This window comes from Uloborus diversus, chromosome 1 (assembly GCF_026930045.1).
Source record: "Uloborus diversus isolate 005 chromosome 1, Udiv.v.3.1, whole genome shotgun sequence".
NCBI lineage: Eukaryota > Metazoa > Arthropoda > Arachnida > Araneae > Uloboridae > Uloborus > Uloborus diversus.
The window spans coordinates 230824589-230851756 of NC_072731.1; the positions used below are offsets into that span (position 1 = coordinate 230824589).

The 27168-nt window shown below is 30.6% G+C and overlaps 1 protein-coding gene across 1 annotated transcript in view; it reads right to left on the bottom strand.

Moving 5' to 3' along the window:
- The window catches only part of LOC129225792 (E3 ubiquitin-protein ligase LRSAM1-like), a 48603-nt gene extending 24198 nt beyond the window's left edge, over positions 1–24405 (bottom strand). The window contains exons 1-13 of the mRNA XM_054860305.1: positions 24339–24405; positions 24197–24250; positions 24047–24091; positions 23601–23675; positions 19880–19948; positions 19675–19759; positions 18395–18562; positions 15680–15727; positions 13857–13954; positions 11360–11389; positions 7904–8026; positions 6605–6692; positions 1193–1289 (exon numbers count right to left, since the gene is read on the bottom strand). Of these exons, the coding sequence (XP_054716280.1) occupies positions 1193–1289; positions 6605–6692; positions 7904–8026; positions 11360–11389; positions 13857–13954; positions 15680–15727; positions 18395–18562; positions 19675–19759; positions 19880–19948; positions 23601–23675; positions 24047–24091; positions 24197–24250; positions 24339–24404 (1046 nt within the window). The 5' untranslated portion in view covers position 24405. The remainder of the gene's footprint in view (positions 1–1192; positions 1290–6604; positions 6693–7903; positions 8027–11359; positions 11390–13856; positions 13955–15679; positions 15728–18394; positions 18563–19674; positions 19760–19879; positions 19949–23600; positions 23676–24046; positions 24092–24196; positions 24251–24338) is intronic.
- Between the last annotated feature and the right edge of the window lie 2763 nt (positions 24406–27168).

The following is a 27168-nucleotide window of genomic DNA, read 5'->3' on the forward strand; positions in this document are numbered from 1 at the left end:
TAACTTGGAAGGGTAAAGTCTACAGTGGCCATCCATCCCAATTTTTGAGGTCATATTCCACTTTTAATGAAGGTCATAGCATTAGTAATGTTAAAAGCCTTTAACCTAACCCAATTTTCTAAAAAAAAAAAAAAACCTTCAGGGGCCACGCCCCCTAACCCCGCACACTTCTTTTGACCATCCCCCCTTTTGGTGCACCAGCATCCTATGAGCATTTGTATATTTGGATTGGCATATGAAAGTATGCCAATGATTTTTTGTTTATTGTACCTTTCATTTTAAATGCAACTATAACTACAGTGAAACCTGTGTATAATGATACTGTATATAACAATAAACCTGTCTATAACAATATTTTCCTTGGTCCCAGCAAAATGTTAGCATGAATAATCAAACTGTCTATAACAATAACCTGTCTATAACAATACTTTTTTAGGTCCCAACAGTATTATTGTAGACAGATTTTCCTGTACAATACATTTATACTATCCAGAATTGCAGCAAAATAACAATAAATGATTTATTTACTACTGAAATGGAGTATGTAGCGATTATCATACAATTTTTTAAAATTTAAATTTAACATTGATTTGGAAAAAATCAATTATCTATGTAATGAAATGAAGCAAAAAAAAAATTAAGCTTGTGGACTCCAACCCCCCCCCCCCCCCTCTTTTTCTTTACTAGCCCTATGTTTTCTGTGAGTATCAATGGCATGGAAAGCTTTCTTTTCTCTAGCTGAAATTACCAATTTCTTATTAAGGAATAAAGAAGGGGTGAGGGTAGGCATTACACAGTACAGTTCAATTCATTCATACCCAATTATCTGAATTTCTCAATTTCTAAATTTAATTATAGTAAAAAGCTGAATTAAAGAGTATTAAACATCTAAAAGGAACACACAAAAAAAAATCACTGACTATGTAGTATGTATGTATATTTCTGTAGAAATATTACCATGATTTTCATGCAGTATTTTATTTCAGATTTACATATAGTAACAGCCTTTTTCAATCACAAATAATATGCTTTTTTGATTCCTAACAATATCCAAACATCTGAAATCTACCATATCCAAAAAGGATGTATTCCAAATAACTCATTTTGATAGAGTTATGCTGAAAAAACTGTGGAACATTAGATAACTTTGGTAGAAGAAATAATTCATGTATGATATGATGAATATAATTACCTGTCTTTTTCCAAAACTGCTAACATTTTATCAATATTTTTTGTTCGATCGTTCAAAATCATAAGTTGTTCTATCAATTGTGCTGAGTGATTTTCAACTGAAAATAACAAAAAATATTTAAATAAAATGAAATTGAAGGTACTCAATCTTTACACACAAAAACTAAGAACATACATAGATAAATAGAAATTTATCAGAAGCTCAATCCATTTGCAAGGGTATGATATTTTTACACACATATTTACTTTATTTCTTGAATTAAAAAGTTTGACTCGTAATTCTCACATATTCGAAGATAAAGAACCATTATGTATCATGATATAAAGTTTCAACGTTCATTTTTTTTTTTTTGGCATTAAAAAAAATAATGATTTGTACCTGTTGTGGGTGTGACCAACACAATGCGTACAAATCGTTAATTTTCTGACAAAAGGAAACTTTTTAGAAAGTTAATGCTACACAAAGCACAGTGAACTCCCAATAACTCGAAGCTTTAAAGGACTGGCTGAAACCTTCGAGTAATCGGTAGCTTGAGTTATAGGAAGTTCCTTTCCCAGCCTTTTCAAGAATAATTTTTTATTTTCTTTTTCTGGAACAGTGCATTATAGTTTGGATAAAATCATTAGTAGTAGAGCACTAAGTAAAAATATTTTAACAGAGAGTAAATTTTATTAAGATACTTCGAAAAAAGAATTCTTTTCAAGTTCAAGTGTTTTTTTTTATCATTTATTCATTTGTCTCTTGCACATTCGATACTTTTTGTACGCAAATGTTAGAGCACCTGCTGACATTCTATTTTGTAAATTTAAAAAATTTAGTCTGTCATTACAATCCACTGGTTTTTACCGTTTTTGTTGAGCATGATAATTGAGCCCGTGCCAAAAAGTTCCACTTGTGAATGCAATGCATTAAGATGAAAGCATGTGAATGCTTCAGTTTTCTCTTTATGATTGCAAAATTCAACTGAACTTGATGGAAACATTATATGGAGCATATGAGAGCATTTGAAAAACCGTATTTTTGTTAAATTTTCTATGTTTAGTTTCTTTACTATTTGAGTGCAACGAATAGCATGCCGAAACTCGCATTTTCTTCGCCGAAAATGCGAGTGACACAATAAGTGCAATGGCACTGCTGTTTGTTGCTATAATGAGGTACATAGTAAAAAAAATTTTAGAATTAAAAAATTAAAATTTGCACTCTATGTAAAAAAGGAATTCAGAGGCAGAAAACCTCTCTTGTTAAAAGTGAGCATAAAGACATTTTTGTTGGTTAATGTTACCGTTTATGTAACAATTAGAGTTAATTGTAGACGTTTCTATTATTTTTCAAAAAAAAAAAACTATGCATTTTATTTCGCACTTTTAGCATAAGGAAAAGAAAATTCTTCAGCACTCAAACGATTAGTGTACACAATGTATCCTTATCAAACAACTAGATTTTTCTGGAAGAAAAAAGATCATTATGTAATCTGAGACATTTTCTATAAAAGGTATTTTTAAAAATCATTTTTTTTATTGACTGATTTAGTGTTACAGTTTAATGTACTGTTGTGACAGAAAATTTTAAACTTTACTACCCCATTCGGACAAAGTTTCCATGAGAAAAATTAATTTCAGCACTTAGAGATCAATGCAGAAGGAAATTAAATACTGAACCTAAAATAAGAGTAAAACTGTCAGACAAGACATTTGAGCTAAACTTTGAAATTCTTTCTTCCACATCCATTCCATTAAAAAAATTTTCAAAGTTTGCTAAAACTAAAAGAATTATCCTTGGGTTTGTGTGTGTTTCGTTACATTTGTTTTGTAATAGTTTTTTAGCTATCATTTTAGCTTGTAGCAAATCATCTTACCTTGTATTCAGTAAGTTACAGCCTTATGGCTAGGGCCAAGGCAAAAATACATGAAATACACTGCCAGCTCAGTCAATTCCAGCCGAGGACTGCAGTTTTGTGCCTATTAGCACTCATCAGCCCAGCATAGGAGTGCTAATAAGCACCAAACTGCAGTCCTCGGCTGGAATTGACTGAGCTGGTGGTGTTCATGTGTCTTACCTTGTAGCAATGTTTGTACTTCTATATTTTGCAATTATTGTTTTCGTTTCTCAATCAAAAAAAAAAAAAAAAAATCTCAAAAATTTTACTATGTCTGGGAGGAGGGGTGTGCTTGTCACTTAGTGCACAAGGGGTTTGCCAAACTCGTACAGATTTTGAAAGGGGTTCACAAGGCAAAAAAGGTTGGGAACCACTGGTCTAAACTTTGGTTTTTAAGGCTTCAATTTCAAAAAAAAATTCTGTTGAAGCACTCGCAAAAATTACCAAAGAAAGGCCACTAAACCTCTCCTCCCACGGACATTACCGAAGATGTTCTAAAATCTGCATTTTAAAGCTAACTTCAAAATGTTTTGGGGGAGGCATGTTTCTCTGCATAATCTCTCATGAAAATCATATTTCTTGGACTTTGATTGCAAACAATTTTGTCTGGGGAATCTCTTTCAGTTGTTTAACGTTACCAAAGAGAACTTTAGAATGTGTTATAAAAAGGGAAAGCTCCTAAATTTCCATCTCCTTCCCATAAACTCACCCAAAGAAATTTTGTAATGATGTTTATAAAGTCTTATTGTCAAAAATTTGAGAGCCGCGTGAATCTCTTCTCTTCTCACCCAGCGTCATCAATCATAGACCTTATAACCTCGAAAAATTTCCGAGTTAGAGCAGTCACCTTCTCCCCTAATATGTCAACATGTATCCCAAAATTGCGTTTTTAAAACTTCAATGACAAAATTTTCCGGGGTCAGCCCTAAATGCGTTTTTAAGGCTTAAAAAATTTCTAGGGGAGTGTCCACAAACGAAACCCTTTTCCTTGTGTTATTACCAAATTTACCCTGAAATTGCATTTAAAAAAAATGTCTTTTGAAATTGCGTCTGAAATGAGATACCGAACCCAGTGTCAGTTTGGCATGTATTTCAAAATACTAAAAATACTCATAGGTCTGCTCCTCCCTTACAAACAATAATTTAGGCGCTCCTGACCTTCAAAGCTCATGAAAAGTGATTGGTGGTACATATTACTATTTCATGTTCCAACTTGAGGGCCAACTAAAGGTCCTCTCTTCATGTCATTGGTATTTTTCACAATTGTGACATTTGCAACACCACACATCATTTTCTGTACCAACAAAACTTATTTATTATTGAATTTTGATTAAATGATATTATAATAATAGATTTAAATTTCTGAGGAAACATTTGCTCACATTTAAACATTTTGATAAAGCAACTTTAACTCTTGGTAATTCAGTAAAATTACTGTTCAAAAGAAAAAATTAAAACAACCAATAATTCTGCCTACCTCTCCCCTCCTGAATTTTTTTTCATTTTTTTTTTTGTTTTGCCCCCCCCCCCCCCCCCACCATTACCACATGTCTCTAACAATGCGCAAAATGCTTCAAAAACCATAGCAACACATGACTTTTTCGTAATTTTGTCGAAAATTTAAGCTCTCCCCCCGAAACAAAACACTGACTGTTTCCTTGCTTACCAGGAAACATCACGATCAAGGAAATTCAAAAAAATTCCAAATTGGTGGCATTCGAAAGAGCATTGGAAAACATGTTTATGGCACTGAAACTACGTGCCCTCGTGACCACGTTATCGAAATATGAGGTCTTAAAAATTGCCGAAATTTTTAGTAAAGTCGCCAAATTTAGCGAGTTTTGTTCAGAAATGGAAGGTACGGCGCGAATTCAACATCCGCATCTGACAAGATATTTCACTTCCATATTTGGTCACCACGAAAGGGCGTCAGAAATATCGCATTAATTCTTTACTGGGGTGGCTACCATGGCGCGGGGTGTCGTGGCACAGATTGCGGCATTGAAATTTTTAGGGGCTTGTGTTCCGGGATATTAACGTGCAACTGTATAGGGGAAAACGCCACAGCCCGAAATATTTGTTTTATTTTATTGTAAAAACAATGGATTTCTTTGTTATTCTTAAGACTGTTAAAAAACTGATGTTTAAAACTTGTATGCTTCTGCGGGTGAAATATTTCCACTGAAAGAGTTTATTCGATGATGAAACTGTTTTGAAAAAAATATGATAACCGTAGAGAAACGGTAAACACACTTTAAAGTCTTTTTTTTTTTTTTTTGAAAAGTCGTAAATCTGAAGTCTTCAACAGTATCTAAATACGAAGAAAACGACATTTTTAAAGATTTCAAACCATGTTCTCAAATTAAAAAAAAAAACGATTTTTGTCAGTTATTTTCAGTGTGTTTTTCGTTATGTGTATCGTTTTCAAGTTATGTGTAAACCCTCTAACAAGTCTGATAAAAAAAAACTGTATTAATTTTTATTTTGCTCGAATTTGAATTCCCTTTTAACGTGAAACATAATTGGTAAAAGGGACTTCAGTATTTTCAAAAATGACTAAATAACATGCAATATGATGTGCATTTACGTTATAGCGACTTTCAGTTGCAGTGACAGACTTTTTCGAACTACAGGGGTTGTTGTAATGAACGTCGACTATAAAATTTTTGATAAGAATCTGTTATGAAGTAATTTCCGACATCGTTGGTTTTGCTGTGCAAATTTTTGACATTTACTATCCGTTGTTTTCTTCTTTTTAATTATTATTTTTTTCGATTTTAAATTAAACATTTTCGCTAGCAGTGGTCAGACAATAGAACTTCATTAATGATAATAACTTTTGAAAAAATAAATAAGAGCTGGGATACTACAATCCATGATCATGTTCTTTCAACATCAAAAACTATCCATTTTATTTTCAATATATAAGCTTTAATAAGCATGTTTTTTTTACTTATTCATATTAATTCTCGTACAGAATTATTAATTACTTACAACACATTTCATTACAAGAGTACAAACTTAAATTAGTTAAGTAAAACACACTTGAAATGCACTTAAATTCTGAAATGCATTATTATCACGATTACAAAGTTAAATCCTACGTTCAATTTCGTTATAAAGTTGTAGCTCCTCTGGATAAAGCTCTCTAGTTTCCATTTCACAGGCTTCATAGTTACTTTTTAATTTTGCCCACACAAGTAAAGGGTTAATTCGAAACATCGTTTACGCGCTTTGCAGATGACCAGAAATGGAAATGAGAGTCTTGCTAGACGCAGGCGATGAAATCACGTGGTATTTTCCATTTCTTGCCAAGTCTTTAAATTTGGCGAATTTTCGTAAGATTTCGACAGACTTTGACCCCCCATATCTCAAAAACAAAAGGACGAGGGCACACAATATTTGGGTCAAATTTTTTTCTAAAGATACTCTTTCGAATGCGACCATTTTTAACTTTTTTCATGATTACTGAACTCGTGATGTTTCCTGGTTAGAACTACACCACTGCTAATCATTATAAATAGAATTTAGCATACCATTTGCAAGGATTGACAGCAGGTTTTGCTTTTCTTTTTCCTTTTTATTTTGTAATAGCATTATTTCTCCTTCCATTCTCTCTTGTTCCTACAAAATTAACATACAAACTGAAATAATGATTTTTATAACCATAAAAAGATAACCATATCACATACAAGCAATTAAAGTGAAATGCAGCCCTTGAAAAAATTTTGTCACATTAAATAATTTTTATATAAATCAGTAGAAGTATACGACAAAAATAACTATTCTAAAGCTAATGCAATTTTAACGTAAGGTGAAAATAGGCAATTTTAAGTAATTTAAAGTGGTATTTTTACCTAAAGATAGTTCTTAGACTTAGATAAAATGAAAAGCTTTCTGCAAACAGAAATCCTAACTGGAAAATTTTCTGCAAATAATTATTTTGCCTAATTTACCCTTGAATAAAGAATTAAATTTATATTCAAATATGGAAGAGACAAAAAAAAAGTGCTTAAAATACACCGCCAGCTCAGTTATTCCATCTGAGGACTGCAGCTTCGTGCTTTTTAGCACTCATCAGCCCGGAATAGGAATCACATGAGTTGGAGGCGAAAAAACTCTTAAGGGAGTCAAGAGAGCCAAACAAACTGGTAGCTAATGCAGAATTAGCAAACCAGATGAGCGACCACAGCAATGGTGGGGTTCAACTCAAAGATTGATGGCAAAGCTAAGGTATATACCTATTCCGGGCTGATGAGTGCTAAAAAGCACGAAACTGCAGTCCTCGGATGGAATAACTGAGCTGGCGGTGTATTTTAAGTATGTCTGCCTTAGCCCTGGCTTAAGGGCGGTAACTTAATATAAAAAAAGGGCTTTAAATCATTTAATTTTTTTTTACAATAACATATAGTTTGTGCTTACTTTTCACCAACTGAAGAAAACTGCCAAAACCATTATTTTTTCACACATGTGCTTTAAAAGACCTTCGAAAAAAGGCTTCAACAGAAATAAACTGGGGTTTTTTAAAAATTTCCTTATATATATATGTTTTTTTTTTTTTCGTTTTTTAAATTAACGTTAGCAGTTTAAAATAAAATTTCTGCAGAGCCAAAAATTTTCTGCGAACGCCGTTCACCTATGTTATGCAAGACTAGTGACAGCATAGGAAGGAAAAATGTCATTTCTTGCAATTTTAATTGAAATTAGTGACCTCTTAAAATTGGAATTTTTAAAATGACAAAAGGAGAAAAAAAAAGACAGTTGAAAAAATGATGTGATGGGAATTATGGAACACAATCCAATATAAATTTGGAGTACAAGGGGAAAAGATGAACCTGCACAATGTCTTCGAGTAGTTTTTGTCTCCTTGAACTTGCATTTACAGATGATGTAGACTGAACGGCAGAATTTTCTTTAAGAGCTTCTTCCATAAGAATGAGATCTTTTTGACGCTGCTCCTATTTAATAAAATTGCTTCAATTTTAAATGAAATAATCAAAAATCAAGATTTTAAAAAATAGATTAAAAACTGAGTCTTAAAAACAACAAAGCACCAAAACATAAATTAAGAAACTTATTTGATTATTTTAGTGCAGAAAAATTAAGAAATGAACAAGGGTAAGATTAAATAAATAACAAATACATAAATAAAAAAATGTAAGACAATATAATTTCAAATCTATATCTCTGTAGTGGAAATGTACATGATTTTTAAGCTGATAAGGAAAAATGTTTTATGCACTTAAAACATCTTGTTACACATTTGTTAAAAAAATTTTTTTTTTTTTTTTTGCTCAAAAAAAGCTGAGCTAAATACTTCACTGAAAAAAAGAAGAAAAATCAATTAATTAAACTTTGTGACAGAAATGAAGATAAAATATTTTCAATGCAAAAGAAACTGGAATCTTAAAAAAAATAGCACAACAATCTATTTTTTCAATGAAAAAAGTAACTGAATGTGAAAAGTTCAATGGAAATTTATTTATATTACGCTTGTCCAAAAATAAAAAATATAGCCATTTGCAAGGGAAAGGGGGAGAAATGTAGATATACTTCTAAAATATCAAACATCAGCTTCAAGCCCCATCAAATGGCGCTTTGAATTTTTTCAGGAAGCAATACGAAAATGAATCGTTAATAGTTTTGAGTATCCTCTACTGAGTATCTTTTCTACACTATTTTCTTTTAGTTCTTTACATGTTGCTTGAAAGACTGCTTGAACTTCGTTAACAGTTTTTTAAGGTAAATGTTAAAAAGCATCCATGTTTTGAGTAATATGAATTATATGTAATCATCGAGAGCATTAGTATTTTAGATGTAGTATGTACGGTGAAAAACAAGCTAAAAGCGATGGTCTAGCTTTATTTATGCTAGCAAATATTATGCTAACAAAAAACTAAACTCAACTCTAGATGTAATGTTAAAATTGCTGATCACTTTCAATAGTGGAAAAATGTTAAAAAATAGTTTTGAAAAAGTTAAAAATTAAAATATTGTTAAACAAATTATACTTGAAACACATGAGATATGGAAGAAAATTGCTAAAACGTTGGATACATCTGTAGAATAAATACAGTCGGACCTCCATAGATCAAAGTAGCAAATTGCCGGGGGAAAATTTAAAATATAGAAATTTCGAGGTATAGAAACTATCTTAGTTTATCATAAAAATCTCCTAATACATTATAATTAAAGCTAATTTTCGTGTGAAACCAATTTCTAAAATAAAGGAACATCAGATTAAATAAAAGTTAATAATTAAAAAATTAAATGTAAAAAATGTACTGCATAGTTTCTAAAAACCAACTGTAATGTTGTTTTATGTTTCTTTGTGAAAGTTTTCTATAAGTTTCAGTATATTTATTACAGCTTTCCGATTTCTCATTATAGCAGGTACTCTGCTTGCAAAAATACTAAATTTACAAGAAATGTCATTTTTGCGCCTTCAGACATATTTATTCTTCGGCAATGCAACTTGATCTGCAACATAAGGGGATTTTCATTTTGACAATGTAATCGAAAGAAAAGTAAAAAATCTACTTAACTTGAATGATTTTCACTGAAGCTAAAAAGACTAGGAAATATAATCAGCAGACAATAGGGATAGCTTCAAACTGATTGTACTGTATTACTGGTTGCAACTAAGATTTAAAATAAACTTGTAGGAATTTAAGAACTCCAGAACGGAACAACCCCCTATCTACACACCCCTCAACCCGATTCCTTGTGAGTTTCCTAGCCACCTTTAGTAAACATAAATTTCTCTTCAAACCTTCATTTTTCATGAGACAAACAGCCTAAAGTGGAAAAAAAAGTCTATGAATGTCTCAAATTTTTTTTCGATACATAGAGATTTTGTCGATAAATAGAAACAATTTTTCGATGTAATGGACATGGAAATTCACTGGAATTTCGATACATAGAAAATTTTGATGTGTGAAAGTTTGATCTATGGAGGTTTGACCTTGTAACAAAGAACAGTTAGCTATGTAGGAAAAACTACACATGCAACTAAATTTTGAAAATCATTTTATAGAACACTAAAGTGTTGAAATGGGATAATAAAATGTGTTAACAAACTCAATTTTTAAACACATAAGCTTTAAAAGACGAAATAATAATAAAGTAATAATAAATTTTAGAAATGAAGACATTATAGTTGGAACAGTGACTGAGAAGTTTGTATACTTTTCAATACATTAAAAGACTACTTAAATTGAATTTGTAAAGAATAAAGCTCAATGCAAGCAATCCATCAAATTATTTTGTCCTAAAGCATAATGAATAATTGAAGTAAACAGTCAAATTTTTATACGTCAAAAAGAAAATTAAAAAAAAATATTAAGCAAATACTATACTAAAAACTTTTTTCAATAATAATAATTAAAAATATATATATGAAAGATTCAGATGCAAATAACACTCATTCAGGATTTGCAACTGTTGGTTTTACACAAAGAGAAAAATTAAAGGTTAGCAATTTAATAAAGAAAATGATCATTAAACAAAAATAAAAATTAAAAATTGAAAAAACTCATTACTACTGATACGACAACATAATTGTATGCCAAAAATAACTCTTTCTTTTGCATAGAAAGTAAAAAACTTAAAAATTATTTTAAAACAAATATACTAATATTTTAGCATAATATATTTTTAAAAAGCAATTGAAAGAAAATCTTTGAAATCATACACAGAAAATGATCAAAGCTTGATTTTATGACTAGTTTAAATAAACATTAATATAAAGTAATGGTTAACTATAACACACAATTTGAGATTAAATTATGAACAAGATTACTGAGAATTGCAAAAACAATTTTCTTTTTAATGTTGATCCATAGTAAGATGATACGACATTAGTGTTATGTACAAAATACATAACACGTTATTTTACAAAATACGAAAAATAAAATATTGTGTCAAAAATATTCACTGGGTAAAAATTTATCTATTAAGACATGCTTCACTATACTTAATCTCAGTAGCAGTGAAAATTGGTACAATAATATTTTCATCTGTGTAAGCTTCAATTTTAATTAGTGAAAACGTATAGAAATAAATTTTTGCAAAAAATTTTTGTAAAACATTAAACACAAAGAAAATATAAAACAATTTCTTTCTCATGCAACTAATTTAAAAAAACACTCGTAAGAAAAAATACTAGCATGCCTCAAAATCATCATGTCTTAATTTGTTCATGCAAAAGCAAGCAAAAATCCTATTTAGAATCAAAACATTTTGAGCAATTATTTAAAAAATAAAACCAAAATATATAAGCTGCTACATGCCTTTGCTCTTTGGTACTGAAGATAAGGTGCCTACAATGATAGTAAAATAATGTCAGCAAAATTAGTCATGAAAATTTTACAAATTATTTTAAAAACACATGCAAGTGTGTTGGTTTCACAATGAGCAAGTGCGTAGCGTAGTTGTAAAAAAAGTAAAATTATTTTTTATGACACTTGTTTATACATTTAAAAACAAAATAACAAGAATGAAAAAAATAGGGAAAAAATCTGCAAACTAAATTAAAATAAGAACATAAAGCAAATCCATTTTTAAAGTGATATTAAATAAGATACCACAAAAAATAAAATGATGACATCATTATAAATTCTTCAAAAAATAAATAACTAAATAAAATAAATAACTATAATATTAATAACAAAATAAGTTAGCAAAAAATGGAATTAAACTACGTACTTTAACTTACAATTTTAATAGTAATATTATTAAGAAAAATAACGCACAATGAAACATAGATACAGCACATATTACAACAGGGAAATACTAAAAAAAAGTAAGACACTTAAAAATTGTATAACTATCAGTTATGTTTTTACAAGTTTTAGAAATTGAACTAATTAAAGTTAAAAACCTGCAGAAAAATACAGTAGCACCTTTAATAATAAAAGTTTTTAAAATAATTTTTTGTAACACAAAACAAAAGCCTTTGGTATCAAGCTTCCAGTTTGTCTCGATTTGTGAAACTTAGTTCCATTTAGTTATTCATACAAAGTTCTTTGACTAATGACTCTCTCAGTAAAAATATTGGATATTTTACCACTTCAATCAGGCAAGAAAAAATTACATTTCAATAGGAACTCATTTCACATAGCTTGAGTTAGTTTCTATTTTGTACTGTCACAACTGATTTTCAAGAAATTTATATTAGTTGCATAATGTTTGAAATATACTGAATAGTAATAAACCTAAAACCAAACTTTAAAACCATTTAACTCTAAACTCAGTAAGCTTTAGAGCATAGAATTAATGTACTACAAAAAATTGAAATGCTTTCATTATTTATGAATTTGTATGCATAGCACAGTAGCAAATACAAACAGCATTTTTATTTGTGAAAAAAAAAGCTTAAAATTCATTCTCTTGGAAATGGTCACTTTTTTGCTCACCAGGAGCAGTCTTGTAAATTTTTATATTAATACAGTGATCTCTCGCTTATATACGCGATCTCTGTTATACGCGTTTTTCACTTATGCGCGTTTTTCTCACGGGCCCGGCCAGCGATATAGGAAAACAATGTTAACTCTTGTTCATTTATACGCGAAACCTAAAGTGCACCTTTCACTTATGCGCGATAAAAATTTTTCAAGTTTTAGTTAAATCGCCTATCCACGCTTTGCTTATCGAAAGATTTGTACCCTTCTTGATGTCTCTTGGAATGCTTTTACACACCTTTATTCCAATGTTCAAAATGTTTCCAAGAACGCAATTGGGGGTGCAGTTAGTCTTGTGATTGACATCGAGAGGGGAGAACGGGTTACATGCGAAAAGGTTGACGTTCCTAAAAGTCGTGGTCAAGCGGAAAGCATTGACATAGCGTATCGAGGATCTTTTGTATCCTCACAAACTATGACACTGATCACGCGACAGTTTTTAGGTTTCGTGGAATTCGCTTACATACTGTACAGTGTATAAAAAATGACAAAACATACAACTTCAAATTTTACATTTTTATTAAATTACAATGCATAAATGGAAATTATGTGCGTATTTATTCATTAGTATCAGTAGTGTACTATTAGTATTACTATAACTGTTGATAACTTACTGTATTTAAGCTTATTTTTGGGGTGTTTCATTTATGCGCGAATCTCACTTGTACGCGAAAATTTCGCTGTCCCCTTTGGTCGCGTATAAGTGAGAGGTCACTGTACATGAATATTTTAGCCTTGACATGGTTTGTAAGAAAATTTTGAATTTTTTTTTCAAGGAGTATTTAAGGACTTTTTAAGTATAAAATAAGATTCATCAAGGACTTTTTAAAGCTACTTAAAAGTGTGCACTTTTCACAATAGATAAATTAGTGCTGATTTTGTTTCAGTTCAAATAAAAGTTTCAGTATTAGAAAAAAACCTTTTACACTACACAATAAAAGCTTCAAAATCAATCTCTAATAGTGGGCAGTAAGATGAAACCGACTACCCACTAAACTAAAATAATAATAAAAGTGTAATATTTAAAATTAATAACAAATGTAGTACAATGCTGTGATCTAAAATAATTTGTATCACTAAGTACTATATAATTACCTAAGCAATATCAATATATTTTCATCAGCATACTAGATTATTTGTATTTGTTTTAGAGTTTTTCCCAATAGAAACTACATAATTATAAACATATAAAACCTACATGCACACATATACATGCAATATATACATATATCGACGCACATACTAAAATATACATTTTACCGTTTAACAAAGAATAATTAAAACTTCAGAACTAACAAAATATAATAAAGAATTCGATAAACTTTACAGATAAATCTGATGATTCACTATCAGGATTTGAGCTTTCATCATCAGTTTGCTTTTGTGGCACTTCATATTTTATCGCAGAATACTCTTTTCCCATTTCTGAAGGGGAAAAAATAAAAGATATATATATGTGTGTATATGTATCATATCTACATACATATACATGTAGTCACTGTAAAAGTCTAAAATCTGGTAAATGTTGACATTAGCTAGTGAATATCAACATTTACATACCAAAGATAGTAACAAAAGTACAAAAATTTTCTGGTGAATGACCGGTGAAAATCGACATTCTCCACTTTCAGTCTTTCACAGCAACATATAGACATAATATATCATTAAACAGTAAACACTCGATTATCGGCCATTGGATTATCCACGGGTCTTTTCATTTTTTTAAAAACTTATGATTGTGTTATTGTTTATTTTTACCTCTTAAGTATATTTTTTACATTCAATGTTAGTAAATGCAATGTAGCAATGGTTTTTGCTAGGATTTAAATGTAAGTGTGAGTGTTATTCATATTTTTTGGCTATTCTGTCGTGTGCGGGTAAAGGGCAGTAACTGCAAATTTTTCATTTTTTACTTTTTTGCATTTTTGTCCTCTATTGTACGTTGGCTTTATTGTACAAGCTTGTTTATTTGGCTTCCGCTGAAAAAAGGCGCGAAAAAAGCGTCTAATTCCAAGGTTTCCTTATGGGTAATATTGAAGGCGACACACGTTTCTTCAAATATCTCGAAAACTCATTTCTGCAGATACTGCCGTTTACCTGCACACGAGAGTATCGTCTTTTACCTATTTTTCGGATTATCCATGGTCTTAACTTATCTGAGGTTCTCATGCGACCCTATTACATGGATAATTGAGAGTTTATTGTACATACTGAAAATCAAAAGAATTGATATCAGTATTGAGTAATCGCATCCAATAAAAATCAAACACTTTCATAATAATAGTACAGGTTCAAAATCTTAAAAACACCCCAAAACTGAATGAAAGTAAAATGTCTATAGTAACTCATATGATTTTTTACAACCAATAGTAAAAAGATTTTCTGACGGGCAACCCTACAGATGTAAAACTTCTTCTCAAGTCTAACATAAATAAAAAGACTTACTCAACAAAAAATAAAATTGTTTCTGAATCATTACTCTTCTTGCTCATTCAGGTATTTTCTTTCAAGTTGAAAAATGAATTTCAATTATATTCTATCACAAAAGATTTTCTTTTCTGAACTTCTTTTTTTACTTATGATGTTTGACAATTTCATTTAGATAACTTTTGTGTTGCACAGCTTTGAGAAAATATTATATTATAAAGGAAGTAACATAATATTTACACTACAAACAGCACTTAATCACAGTATTTTAGATATTATAAGCAAAAACATCAAATTCTACCATGCAAGGCTTTTCCTCTCAATTTAATTTAAAAGCAATGGCTGAACCAAATGACATGAAAAATGGCACATGAGGTTAAACTTTGAGGCCGAATAGAAATATATGAGATGGGGTTGCTACTTGAAATTTTGAAGTTGTCATTCATTTTGATATGAAGACGACCCATTAACAAAATTATAAAATTGGCATTTTTCACTGAACATTATTCCTAATCAATTGGCAATTTATTTTGCCTCTACTGAATTAATATTAAGTAAGAAAAAGTTTGCCCTTTTTTTTCTTCCCAAAACTGGACCATTATATCAATTTCCTTATCACCAGATTATAAATTACTTTAATAATTCTTATCATGAATACCATAAAATTATTTTACAACCATTACAGATAGGGTGAAAATGAGGAGTTTTCAACACTCTACATACCATCACAAAAAAATTTCATAATACATTCAAGCCCATTATTGCACACTTCTGTAAGAAAACAAAAGTAATGTTTAAAATTTTCATACATACAAAAATACAAATATTTAGAATTAAAAAAAAAAAAAAACAATATATTTATAACAGGGCAATGGAGTCGGAGGAAAAATGATCGACTCCTTCTTTTCCCCTCATGGAAAGGGGAGAAAAAAAATCCTAAACAGAGATTGAAAAATATTTATTCCTTTTAAGAAATTTTCACTCTGTACTTTTTTGTAAACATCCTAAGATGCATACAACCTTAGAAATTCCATTTGGAAATTAAAGCTTTCAATAGTTGCAATTTTTAGTGATTACACAAAACTTCATTTATTTATAAAATTAAAAATTCATTAAATTGAGCCCCTTTCATTGCTTAATAATCAGATGTCCATTCAATCACGGGCTTTCAATTTTTAAAGGCTACAACTGAAGACAAAAAAAACTTGTAGAATATTTATTATCTCCATTAATTGCAATCCTAACTACTGAAGTCATTTTCTTTTAAATCTATATTTTAAATAAAACAGAGAATATGTGTGTGTGTGTATGTTCCCTATACAAATCTAGTTTTTGTCTGATCTCGACCGAATTCGACTTGGAGTTACTTGGGCACCCGAGAAGGAACATAGAGGGGTTTCCGAACGCCAAAAAATAACCAAACAACTCGAATTTTAATTTTAGGACCCGAAAATGGCTCTTTCTACAAGAAATAATTATCTGATTTCTTTGATTCAGGTCCCATTTGAAAGCCCACAAAAAAAATCCCATAGGGTTCATCCACATCCTTCGAATTTCCAAACAAAAAGCTGTAAAATCACCGGGAAAAAAATTTAAAGCACTTTTAAGCCTAATGGAACTCCATTTTTATATCAGAAAATTATTGTTTGCGTGATCTCCATTTTAAATTAGCGTGAATAAAGTTTCAGAAGGTTGCCACTTTTTTTTCTCGATTGTGACGAATTAAAAAGGTAAAAATTTCTTTTTTTGATTATTATTTGGCAATTTATCTTCTTTCCTTTTTTTTTTGTACCGCCAGCAGAAGAAAATCAGGACAGTTGCATTTAATTTGTTCAGGAATTTTTTATTTGACGTTTTCTTTCTTTAAGAATGATTGTTTGGACGGGAAATTTTAGTTTTTTTTTCCTCCAATTAAAGCCTGATTGTTGAACATGTGCGTCACTTGACATAACTTTTATTTTCCAGGTAGACCTTGCAAAGCCGGGCAATGCAGCTAATGCTATAATAATAATGTGAAATATCCTGCATATAATCTGAAATGGATCTATATACCTACAAAAGCAGGGTATTTTTTTTTTTTTCAGTGTAAAATTATTATTAGATGTAACATGAAAAATATGAAAAGAAAATTGAAGCAGATGTACAATGATACGAATGTATATGTTTTTTATATAAAGTTAATTAGGAGTGACAAGTTCAAAAAAAAAAATGTACAGTAAATGATTCAATGAAACAGAGAGAAAAACAAATAAAGAGAGAGCAAACCTTAAACAACAACACCAACAGTGATAGTACATAATAATAAAAATGAAACAAAAAAACATCCTTTTTACAAAATGGACAATTTTTTTGAAACTGTGGAAATAAATAAAAAAACTGTTGTAAAAGAAAGTAAACAATAATGGATAAAATGATAATTATATTACTAAGGGGTAATCCAAAAATCAGGACCAACTTTATAAATGAATAATTCAAAACGATGATTATACGAAGATATTTTTTACTTTGGGTCAATTTTAGAACTTCAATTTTGAAAAGAATTTCACCGGAGAGCTTCTTCCCGTAAAAATCCCCAAAGTTTGAACAGAATTGTTCAAGGCATCTGCTCTGCCACGTACATTGCAGAGCAGATTTAATTCAAAACGATGATTATATGAAGATATTTTTTACTTCGGGTCGATTTTAAGACTTCAATTTTGAAAAAAATTTCACCGGACAGCTTCTTCTCGTAAAAATCCCCAAAGTTTGAAAAGAATTGTTCTAGGCATCTGCTCTGCAACGTACATTGCACATTTAGTAGCATTCTGTTTTGGGGGCTACAATAGTGATATAATGTTAAAAGTCTAATAAAACAGCATGTTTTCCATTTATTCGGAAAACCCTCCCTCCCTCCCTCATTTAAAAACTACACTCCGTGCATACAAAAATCAGCCCTTAAAATGCAGAATACATTTAAAAACTTTCCCTCCCAACAATGTAACTTTGAACTGTGCTGGTGTACAAATTTGAAAATAAAAATTCATAAACAGTAATGAAACTGAACATGGTCAAAACATGAGAAAATTAAGATAAGCAATTATTTTAAAATTTAAAAATAAACTCAAAGATTGATGCAATACTTTAAAAATATTATAAGTTATGATTGTAAAAACTTACATAAAAACAACATTGATCAAATGTAAACTTATTAGATTAGGTGGCAGATTTTTATCAAATATTTCCTTAGAAGAAAATAAAAAGCATCTAAAAGTTTTACATTCAAATAGGCTTTAACTTTACACATATTATAACTTCAGATCTAAAGTAGATCTCTCCAAAGGATATAATAATTTGAGCTTTTGGCTCCGGCATAATTACATACTTTACAATACTATAGCAATTCAGCAACATGACACAATAGTTCATTTAAATAATTGTTTTACAAAAAAATTTACTCACCATTTGGTGGATAAAGTATACTGTTTGTATCAATATCAAAAGATTTAAGTTGATGCAAATTACAAATAGCTTGCGGTAGCAATTTAATTTTGGAATTACAAAGTAAATTTAAATCTTCTAATGATGTCAGCGAACAAATCTGCTCAGGGAAAGCTGTTAACTTGTTATCTGAAATGAAAAGCAAATACATATAATGAATATGTAGATCTATAGTGAACAAATAATGACATGATAACTTTAATATATTTTGCCATTTCTAATATAGTATTTTATATACATGTAAGCAGGGCCAGATTAACCTGAAGGACCAACCTGTGGAAGCAGGGCCTGAAGTTTGGGGAAGCTAAGTCTCATTTCAGGGCCCCTCACCTTTTGTTTTAAAAATTCTACGCACATTGAAACAAAACTCACTAATGCTATATGTATTTTTTCCAAAAACGGCCAAGCAGGCTTCCGATTAAAGTTTACCCTCCCGCCCACAGCCATATTGAACTTTTGTACATTAGATATTTTTGTACTCCTGTTCGCAGCAATAAAGGTGGTTAGTTGTTGTTTCAGATTTATCACTTCATAAAATTTATCAAGTGTGATAAAAGTATACAGTAGACCCTTGTTTTACGTGGGTTCATTTTATGCGGTTTCGATTATACATGGTTTAAGATCTTACCTTTAAGGTTTATATGTGGTTTAAGATTTTAAGTTGAAGATATTACACCTTTATTTTATTTTACGCGGATGAGTTTTGGTTTTACGCAAATGCGGCAATGCAAACAGATAAAATTTTCCTCTCTTTCAAAATCCAAACTCCCAAAGATTGTAGATTACTCGTAATCAACTGCATTTTGGCGTGCTAATAATCGAGCTTGGGCCACTGAAGACATTTTATGTGATTGGTTCCAGAACTTGATTGATGATATGTAAATTGTAGTTAAATATTTTTTCAGTATGAGGAAATCTTAAACGTTTATAAAAAATGGTAATAATGATTGCATTTGGAAATAATGTCAGTATTTGACTTATTCGTCAGGTATTTGAGTTGTCTACTAGTTTCTGACACGTCCCGTCAAAATCAGGTTTTGGGTATCAAAAACTCAACCCCGGCCCTGAGTCAAAGTTGAATGTTTTTAAAACCACATGAAAAATTCAATTTTCACTACATTTTCATTAAAAAAAAAAAAAACATCGAAACCTATTATAATATTGGCTTTTTGCCAATTTTCAAAATACTTTAGAGTATTTTTAGATAATATATACAGAAATTCTGAACATGAGCTAATTACTTTTTAAATTCAGACAACGAAGATTTGCTAATCTGCTAAATGAAATAGGTAACTTTTTCAAACGATTATTCTCGAGATTCAATTCCTGCAATGAAAGAAACACAACAATCATGTCAACAAAACTGAAAGGAGATTATTATTGAAAATATCTTTACCACTTTAAGTTTGAAATAATGATATTCTTTTTAAATTTAAATTGTTTTACCTGTAAAGAAGCTAGGTAAGAAAAATCTTCGGGTAAAGAAGCTATTTTGTTATCCTTAAGATTAAGCACCTAAAATTTAAAAAATATCAACAGATTAGTTTAATAAAAAGTATTGCCAAAATGAAAAGAAGCAAAGGTAGGACAAACAAAATACTATTTTTTCTATAAATTAAAAACTCGACAAAGCAGCACATTGCATGTATCACATCTCACTCTAGGGTCTTTCCTACCTACTACATGTGGTTTAACTAGTTGGGTGAGGCCCCAAAGACAGCCTTATCTTTTTGATCCAGACCAAGAATTGATCAATCATTTATATGACTTACCATCGGTTACTACATCATAGTGAATACTTTAAAAATATTTGAAACCTACATTTTGGCCATCTTTAGTAAAGTGTTTCCATTTGGCCCTCGGCCATTTGAAACAAAAAATAATCGGTCATTGGCTGACTTTAAACAAGCAGCCAACAATAGGCATCGGGCAAGTATTGCCATTGGTTGAGCCCTAATATGTGGATAAGTAGGGGTAAACAATATGGAGTGGGCTCCGTAAAAGTCATTTGTGAAGGGTCCCAAAATTTCTGTGCAGGCCCCTGAACAGATGTACTGGACTCTGACAAGTAATGAAATACATGCGCATTGGCCTAGCCCGGATTTAATTTTGGAGGGGTCCAATACATTAATATATTAATAATACTTAATATTGTATAACCATAATTGAATATATATAAAGTTTTAAAAAAGTAAAGAAAAACCCAGCCTAATAACAGACGTCCTAATATCTGGTTTAGCTTAAAATCATCTAACACAACTAATAGTTCTGGTGGTTAAAATGGTTTTACCACAGCCTACTTGTTACAAAAGGACTGGGACCATACTATGGCTTTGACTGGTTGGAAGTTGCTTTTTACCAAGTCAACACTGTAAAGAGTACTTTAACGTGACAGCAATTTTTTGTAAATAATAATGTATGGCTATTCTTTTTTATATTTTTAACGAGAAACAGAGGGTTGGAAGAGTATGTTTTCAAATCATTCATGTTATCAAATTATTTCTTTTAATATTATTCCAGGAGTAGGAAATGCAATGAATTCTTTCGACAATATGATACTGTTGGGAAAGGGAACCTAAAAAAAAATATTGTTATAGATAGGTTATCATTATAGACAGTTTAATTACTTATGCTAACATTTTGCTGGGATCAAGGAAATTATCATCATAGACAGTATATATATATAGTTATACACAGGTTTCACTGTATGTATTCAAGTTTTCTTTTACAATAAGAATTGGAAAGTTCTGTGGGAAAAAAGAACATTTTTAGTTTTGAATTTTTTAAATCATTTCTGGGGAGGGTTCAGACCTTGTGGACTTTCCCTTTGGCTATGCCATTGCTACTAAGAGAGCGGTCACACAATCATCCTATTTTTTATAACAATGAGTGAAAGAGGGTCATGTGCCAGTAGCAATAGATAATTCAACTTTCTTCATCCTTTTCTGCTTCTAAAATGTGAATTAAGTTCAGTGCCATAATTCAGGTTGAGATAAGTCAGTTTCAGAAGGAATAAAACATGAACAATAGTCCTACACTCAGATTTTACAGTACCATTTTTTGCATATTACGTGAAATGCCACAGCAAAACTTGTTTAAATTCTCCAACTCAAAATCTTTTTCTAGCTTTCAAAGCGTTTTATATGACAGCCTGTATATGTGTATATTTATCTGAAAAATTAGGGAAAGATTGCTCCATCCGGCACAATCCAGCAGGAAATTCCCTAACCGACAGCAGCAGGAAAATATATGTTAATACCAATATGAATCTACTCACAAGAGATGAATTGTATAACATGAAACAGTAAAAGCTTACATAATTAAGAGAGAAAATTTAGCCTATGCAAATTCGTTGCGTCTTATCCTCATATACACTATATGACAAAAAGTTATTGGGACACTTTCAAAAATTCACATTTTTAGGGGTTTCTAGAAAAATAAAAGACCAATTGCTATGTAATTTTAATACACATAAAAAGTATACTCCAGCTCTCATTTTCCATTTAAAATTAAGTCTACTATTCATTTAGGGGACCAGCAACAAATTGAGGAAACACAAAAAAGTTTTTGATCATTTTTCATTGTAAATAGCTGAGAATAAGCTTTATAAGCATTTTTTATATTAGAAATGAGTAAAAACTTATCTAGAATTTATTTTTGTATTTTCGTGAAAGTATCTCTTATACCCACAGAAATATAAGCATTTCTTTCAAAAATGCAAATATTTTTTTGAAAGTTTTTGGCTTTTATCACGCAGTTTTCTGTCAAACGTTACTAAACTTGCAGAATATTTGACAGCATATTAAAGAGACATATTAATAAAATTTGAAGTTAAAATATTGAAAATTTAATGAAATATGAATGTTTAAAGCAATTTATTTTTCACTGCGCATGCACGAAAGATAGCAATTTATAACTTTCATAATCGAAAGCCCAGATATATTCTACAACTCATAACAAAATTCACCTTGATATTTTTAAACTGTAAAAAGTTATCAGAGATCTAATGAGCCGAATTTTTATATTTCTTGGATAGGCGAGGAATGGTAAGGGTTCGTTCGCAAACTGGCAACACTTTCCTGTTATTGCTGCAGAGTGATTTATAACAAAAACGGATTATTTGCGAACTATACCTCACAATTCGTTGTCTAGCCCAGAATTATTAAAATTCTGCTCATTGATAGCTGATAACTTTTTACATTTTAAAGATATCAAGGTGAAATTTTTTTTATGAGTTGTATCTGGGCTTCCGATTATGAAAGTTATAAATTGCTATTTTTCGTGCATGTGCAGCGAAAAATTAATTGCTTTAAACTTTCATATTTCACTAAATTTTCAACATTTTAACTTCAAATTTTATTATGAGGTTTTTCTAATATGCTGTCAAATATTCTGAAAGTTTAGTAACGTTTGACGGAAATCTCTGCGAGATATGAGCCAAAACCCTTTTAAAAAAATTTGCCTTTTTGAAAGACCGTGGGTAAAAGAGATACTTTCACCAAAATATAAAAATAAATTCTAGATAGGTTTTTAACTCATTTCTGAAAGTTATAGCTCATTCCCAGCTATTTACAATAAAAAATGATCAAAAATCTTTTTTTTTTTTTTTTGTTTCCTCAATTTGTTGCTTGTCCCCTAAATGAATAGTAGACTTAAATTTTGCTGGAAAATGGCAGCTGGAGTATACCTTTTATGTGAAAAAAATTGCAGAGCAATTGATCTTTTATTTCTCGAGAAATCCGTAAAAATATGAGTTTTTGAAAGTGTCCCAATACTTATGGTCATATAATGTATATAATAGCGAATGCTTGAGTAATGCTGACGTCATCAGCAATGAAACTTGCCCCACGGCATGATCATTTGATAATATTTTTTGGTAATATTTGACATGCAGGTAAATGCTTTATTTTGACAGGGCTAAACTGGATCTGGTAACTTAATTGTTTTACTGGTAAGACTCACTTTAGGAGCATGAAGAAACATAAAAATGGTCAATAATGACGCTACCTACTGGATTTTAGGGTTAATCCATTGGATTCAGTATTAAAATTTAAACTATCAAAATATCACCAAATATGCAACTGCTTTGTTCAAATGTAGAAGCAGTTTTCACCCATCATACCTTGACGGGCAATTTTCCAGTAAATTAAGAAAGAAAAAAACTCACCAGTAACTGGTTAAGATCTTTTAATGATCCACCACCACGTAGGCTTGTAAGTTGATTACTTTGTAAAAGAAGAGACTGCAGAAAATTTTAAAAGAAAGAAAAAATGAATACATAAAAATAACAATTATAGTTTGCAAAATTGAAATACTGTAAAAGTAAAATAAAATTGTCAATGAGTTAATTACCCTAAACTTAGCCTAGAATGAGGATTTAGAAGAAACATTTTCAAGTACCAAATTATATATTTAAGTTTTATTTTCTAGTTTAAATGAACAGTATAACTTGATTAAATGTTAATAAAAGGGGAGAGGGATTTTGAGCAGAAATGAAAAAGTAAAACATCAATCATTACTTAATTTACCTTAATGTGTTTGCGTACATTGAGCTATTTTTATTTTTAATATGAAGTTATTTAGCTTTTTAGACATTTATAAAATGCATTTTACCTTCTTCAAAAAAACTCTGCACATGGAAAATACACCTGAAGGAATCTATAATAAAAGGAAGAAAATTAATATCAATAAATAATTGATGTAAAAATGCTTTCATAAAAAATCTTCACAAATTACAAATAGAAATATGAATAAATGTTTTACCTCACTCAAATTACAATCAGATAAATCAAAATCAGATTCTGGGGTTTCTTTAGCCTAGAAGAAGAACATTTTTTAAATTAAAAAAGAAATATTTTTCATGCTTTTTATAACTAAGAATAATCCTTTTTGAGATAAAACTTACAATGCACATTTTATGCTCTAATTTTGCTTTGAAATGTTCCTTGCTTGAATCTCCCCAAAACGGCATCTGAAAAGAAAGTTGTTTCATCATTTGACTTTAAAGATATTACTACACCCAGGGCTGCCCACCTAGACCCCCCCCAGCCCCCCGCTAGAATTTAGTTTTGAAAGTTTAGCAGTTGATTAATTCTTGCAAACCATGCTACAGTAGAAAATGTTTAGTTCTTATATTTATTGCATTGATACGCTTTATTTCTTAGCAGGGTTAAGCCCTGTAAGTTTCATTAAAACTAGAAACCCAGTGAACCTAATTAGAGGCAGTATTAACCAATCAAGAACAAAATAGAGAAAACTCAGTAATCTAATAATAAAGCATCAGAATTTATTAAAAGACAGTGAGTAAGTCTTAAAACATAAGAAGTACAATAATATTTCTTTCTGATAAAAATGTACTAGATAGTAACTAAGATTGGAAGCAGCATGCTACAAGAAGCAAAACTACTATAGCTGTTACATATTTTCGTAGTTTGTAGCATAATGCACTACTTTTTAAAAAGTAGGTTAGTGAGATATAAAAATAGGACTTTGTAGCAATTTTTGGCAACTACTCAGTGGCGTAGCTAGACCCGACTTTTGGGGGGGGGGGTTACTTCTTTTATATATATATATATATATATATATATATATATATATATATATATATATATATATATATATATATATAATCGCTTGGAATTTTTTCCTTTTCTTCTTTTTTTTTTCTTTCTTTTTCTTCTCTCTTCTTTTTCTCTTTTTTTTTTGAGACTAACTTTTCGGGGGGGGTTTTGTCCCCAAAACCCCCCCCCCTTAGCTACGCCCCTGCAACTACTTTTAACATTAGTTTAGTATATAAACAAAGTTTAAAATACTATTTAATCTAGATATTATGAATAATAGCTACAATTTATCAACGCTTTTATTGGTCATAAGTAAGCTTAAAATGCCAATGTGCATTCCTGACAGTAAAATGTGTGTGCATGTTATTTCAATTTTGGAAAGGTATAATTTGCTTTGTAACTTTAATTATTTCTTAGAAAAAATTAAAGACCCTTTAAATACTAAACAAAACCAAATGCTTGATATGTTTCTAACACTTTTTGAATTAAGTATTCATCGTAAAGAGAGATGAACAAAAAGTTGAAGTTTGAAAGAAAAAAATATATAAAAGATGGTTTAGAATTACAAATTAACTCCAAAAAATCATGAATATGCAATTCTAAAAACAGTATAATAACCTAAGTAGTAACAGTATAATAACATTCAAACATTCAAAGGCGTATTCAGCTCACTATGGAAGGTGGCATGTGATCGGGACAATCAGTGTGGGGGCAATTGTCCCCTTCCCCAATATCAGAAACAAAGCAATTGTGAATATAAGTATTATGTTTTCCCCTATAAAGTGCATTGAGAATATACCCATTACTGCCCCCCCCCCCCCCCCCGAACGTAACTAAGGACACCTATCCAAGTTTAAACTCCTTTATCGTGTAAGGAGAGGGTATGATGTGTGATAACAAACTTTTGTTAAATAAAGATCTTTTTGTGGGGAGTTTGTGGAAAAAGAAAATGCTTTTGCCATTACAATACAGTGCTGCCTTCACAGCGGTATTGTGACAGTAACCCAACTAAACACCAATAAATTTGCCCTTTTAATGAGCTCCCAAAGCAGAAATATATCAGGCACAAAGTTACTAGAGCCGAGCTCACTGTTTTTAGTAAATGAAAACAGTATCAACACAGAACCTCCCCCCCCCCCTCCACGCCAAGGGCACCCATATGCAAAATTTTAAGGGAGAGGTGGGGCTCAAAAATTTTTCCCATGGTTTAACAGAATATTTTCCCCATGGAAACCGATTTCAGTACAGATTAGAGACATTAAAATTTGACATTTTTAATAACTTATTCATTAACGGCTGGAAAAGAAATTTTTATAAATTTTTGCAAAGAAAAAAGTACTAAAAGTAAGGAAGTTCTCATTTTTAGTGGAGGGGGCAGCTCCCACTTGCCCTCTATATGGGCGCCCATGCACCCCCTCCCCCCCCCCCATAGCTTTGAATAATTAATGTTTTTACACATAAATGGACATGGTTTTTGTTATTTCTCAAAAAAAAAAAAAAAAATGAGTTTTCACTTTTAGGATCTATCTGCTGGAAAAATTCGAAAGGAAGTGCCTAAATAACCTACAGTTCTAAAAACATTTGAATTATATATTTTCTTGTTCTTGAGACTACGAGCATGAAGCCTTTTAAATGCAGGACAGAATAAGCAGTAATATTAAAGCGGTGCATAAGGAGGAGGAGGAGGATTGTAATTAATAGAAAGTATGGTGATTGCGGAAGGATGACTATAAAATAGATACTAATGGTTGCTCATGTTTTCATTTGCAGAAATTCTTCTGACTCATTACTCTTAAAGCTTAATAAGTGTACGTTTTAAAAAAAAAAATCCTCTTCTTGTTGGCACACAAATCCAGCCATACCCGACAGAATAAGTAGCAATAATAATTCCCCTTATTTTCTATAAGTAGTAATAATAATCCCCCCTGATATTATATTTATTTATTACTTTTCTGAAGGTACATAAATCAAGTTTGACAAAAAACCGGGGGATATTTCGATAATTGGGAATCTGGCACGGTCGTCTCATTTTTGGCTCAAATAATTTTATTTTGGTAACCCTGCTGATTTATAGTAACCCTATGTGTATAGATGTTTCTGGTCTCTTTGTTTAGATTTGCAAAGAAAAATACCTCTCGCGCTGGCGCTGGAGCCAAAGATTGACGCCAACGGAGA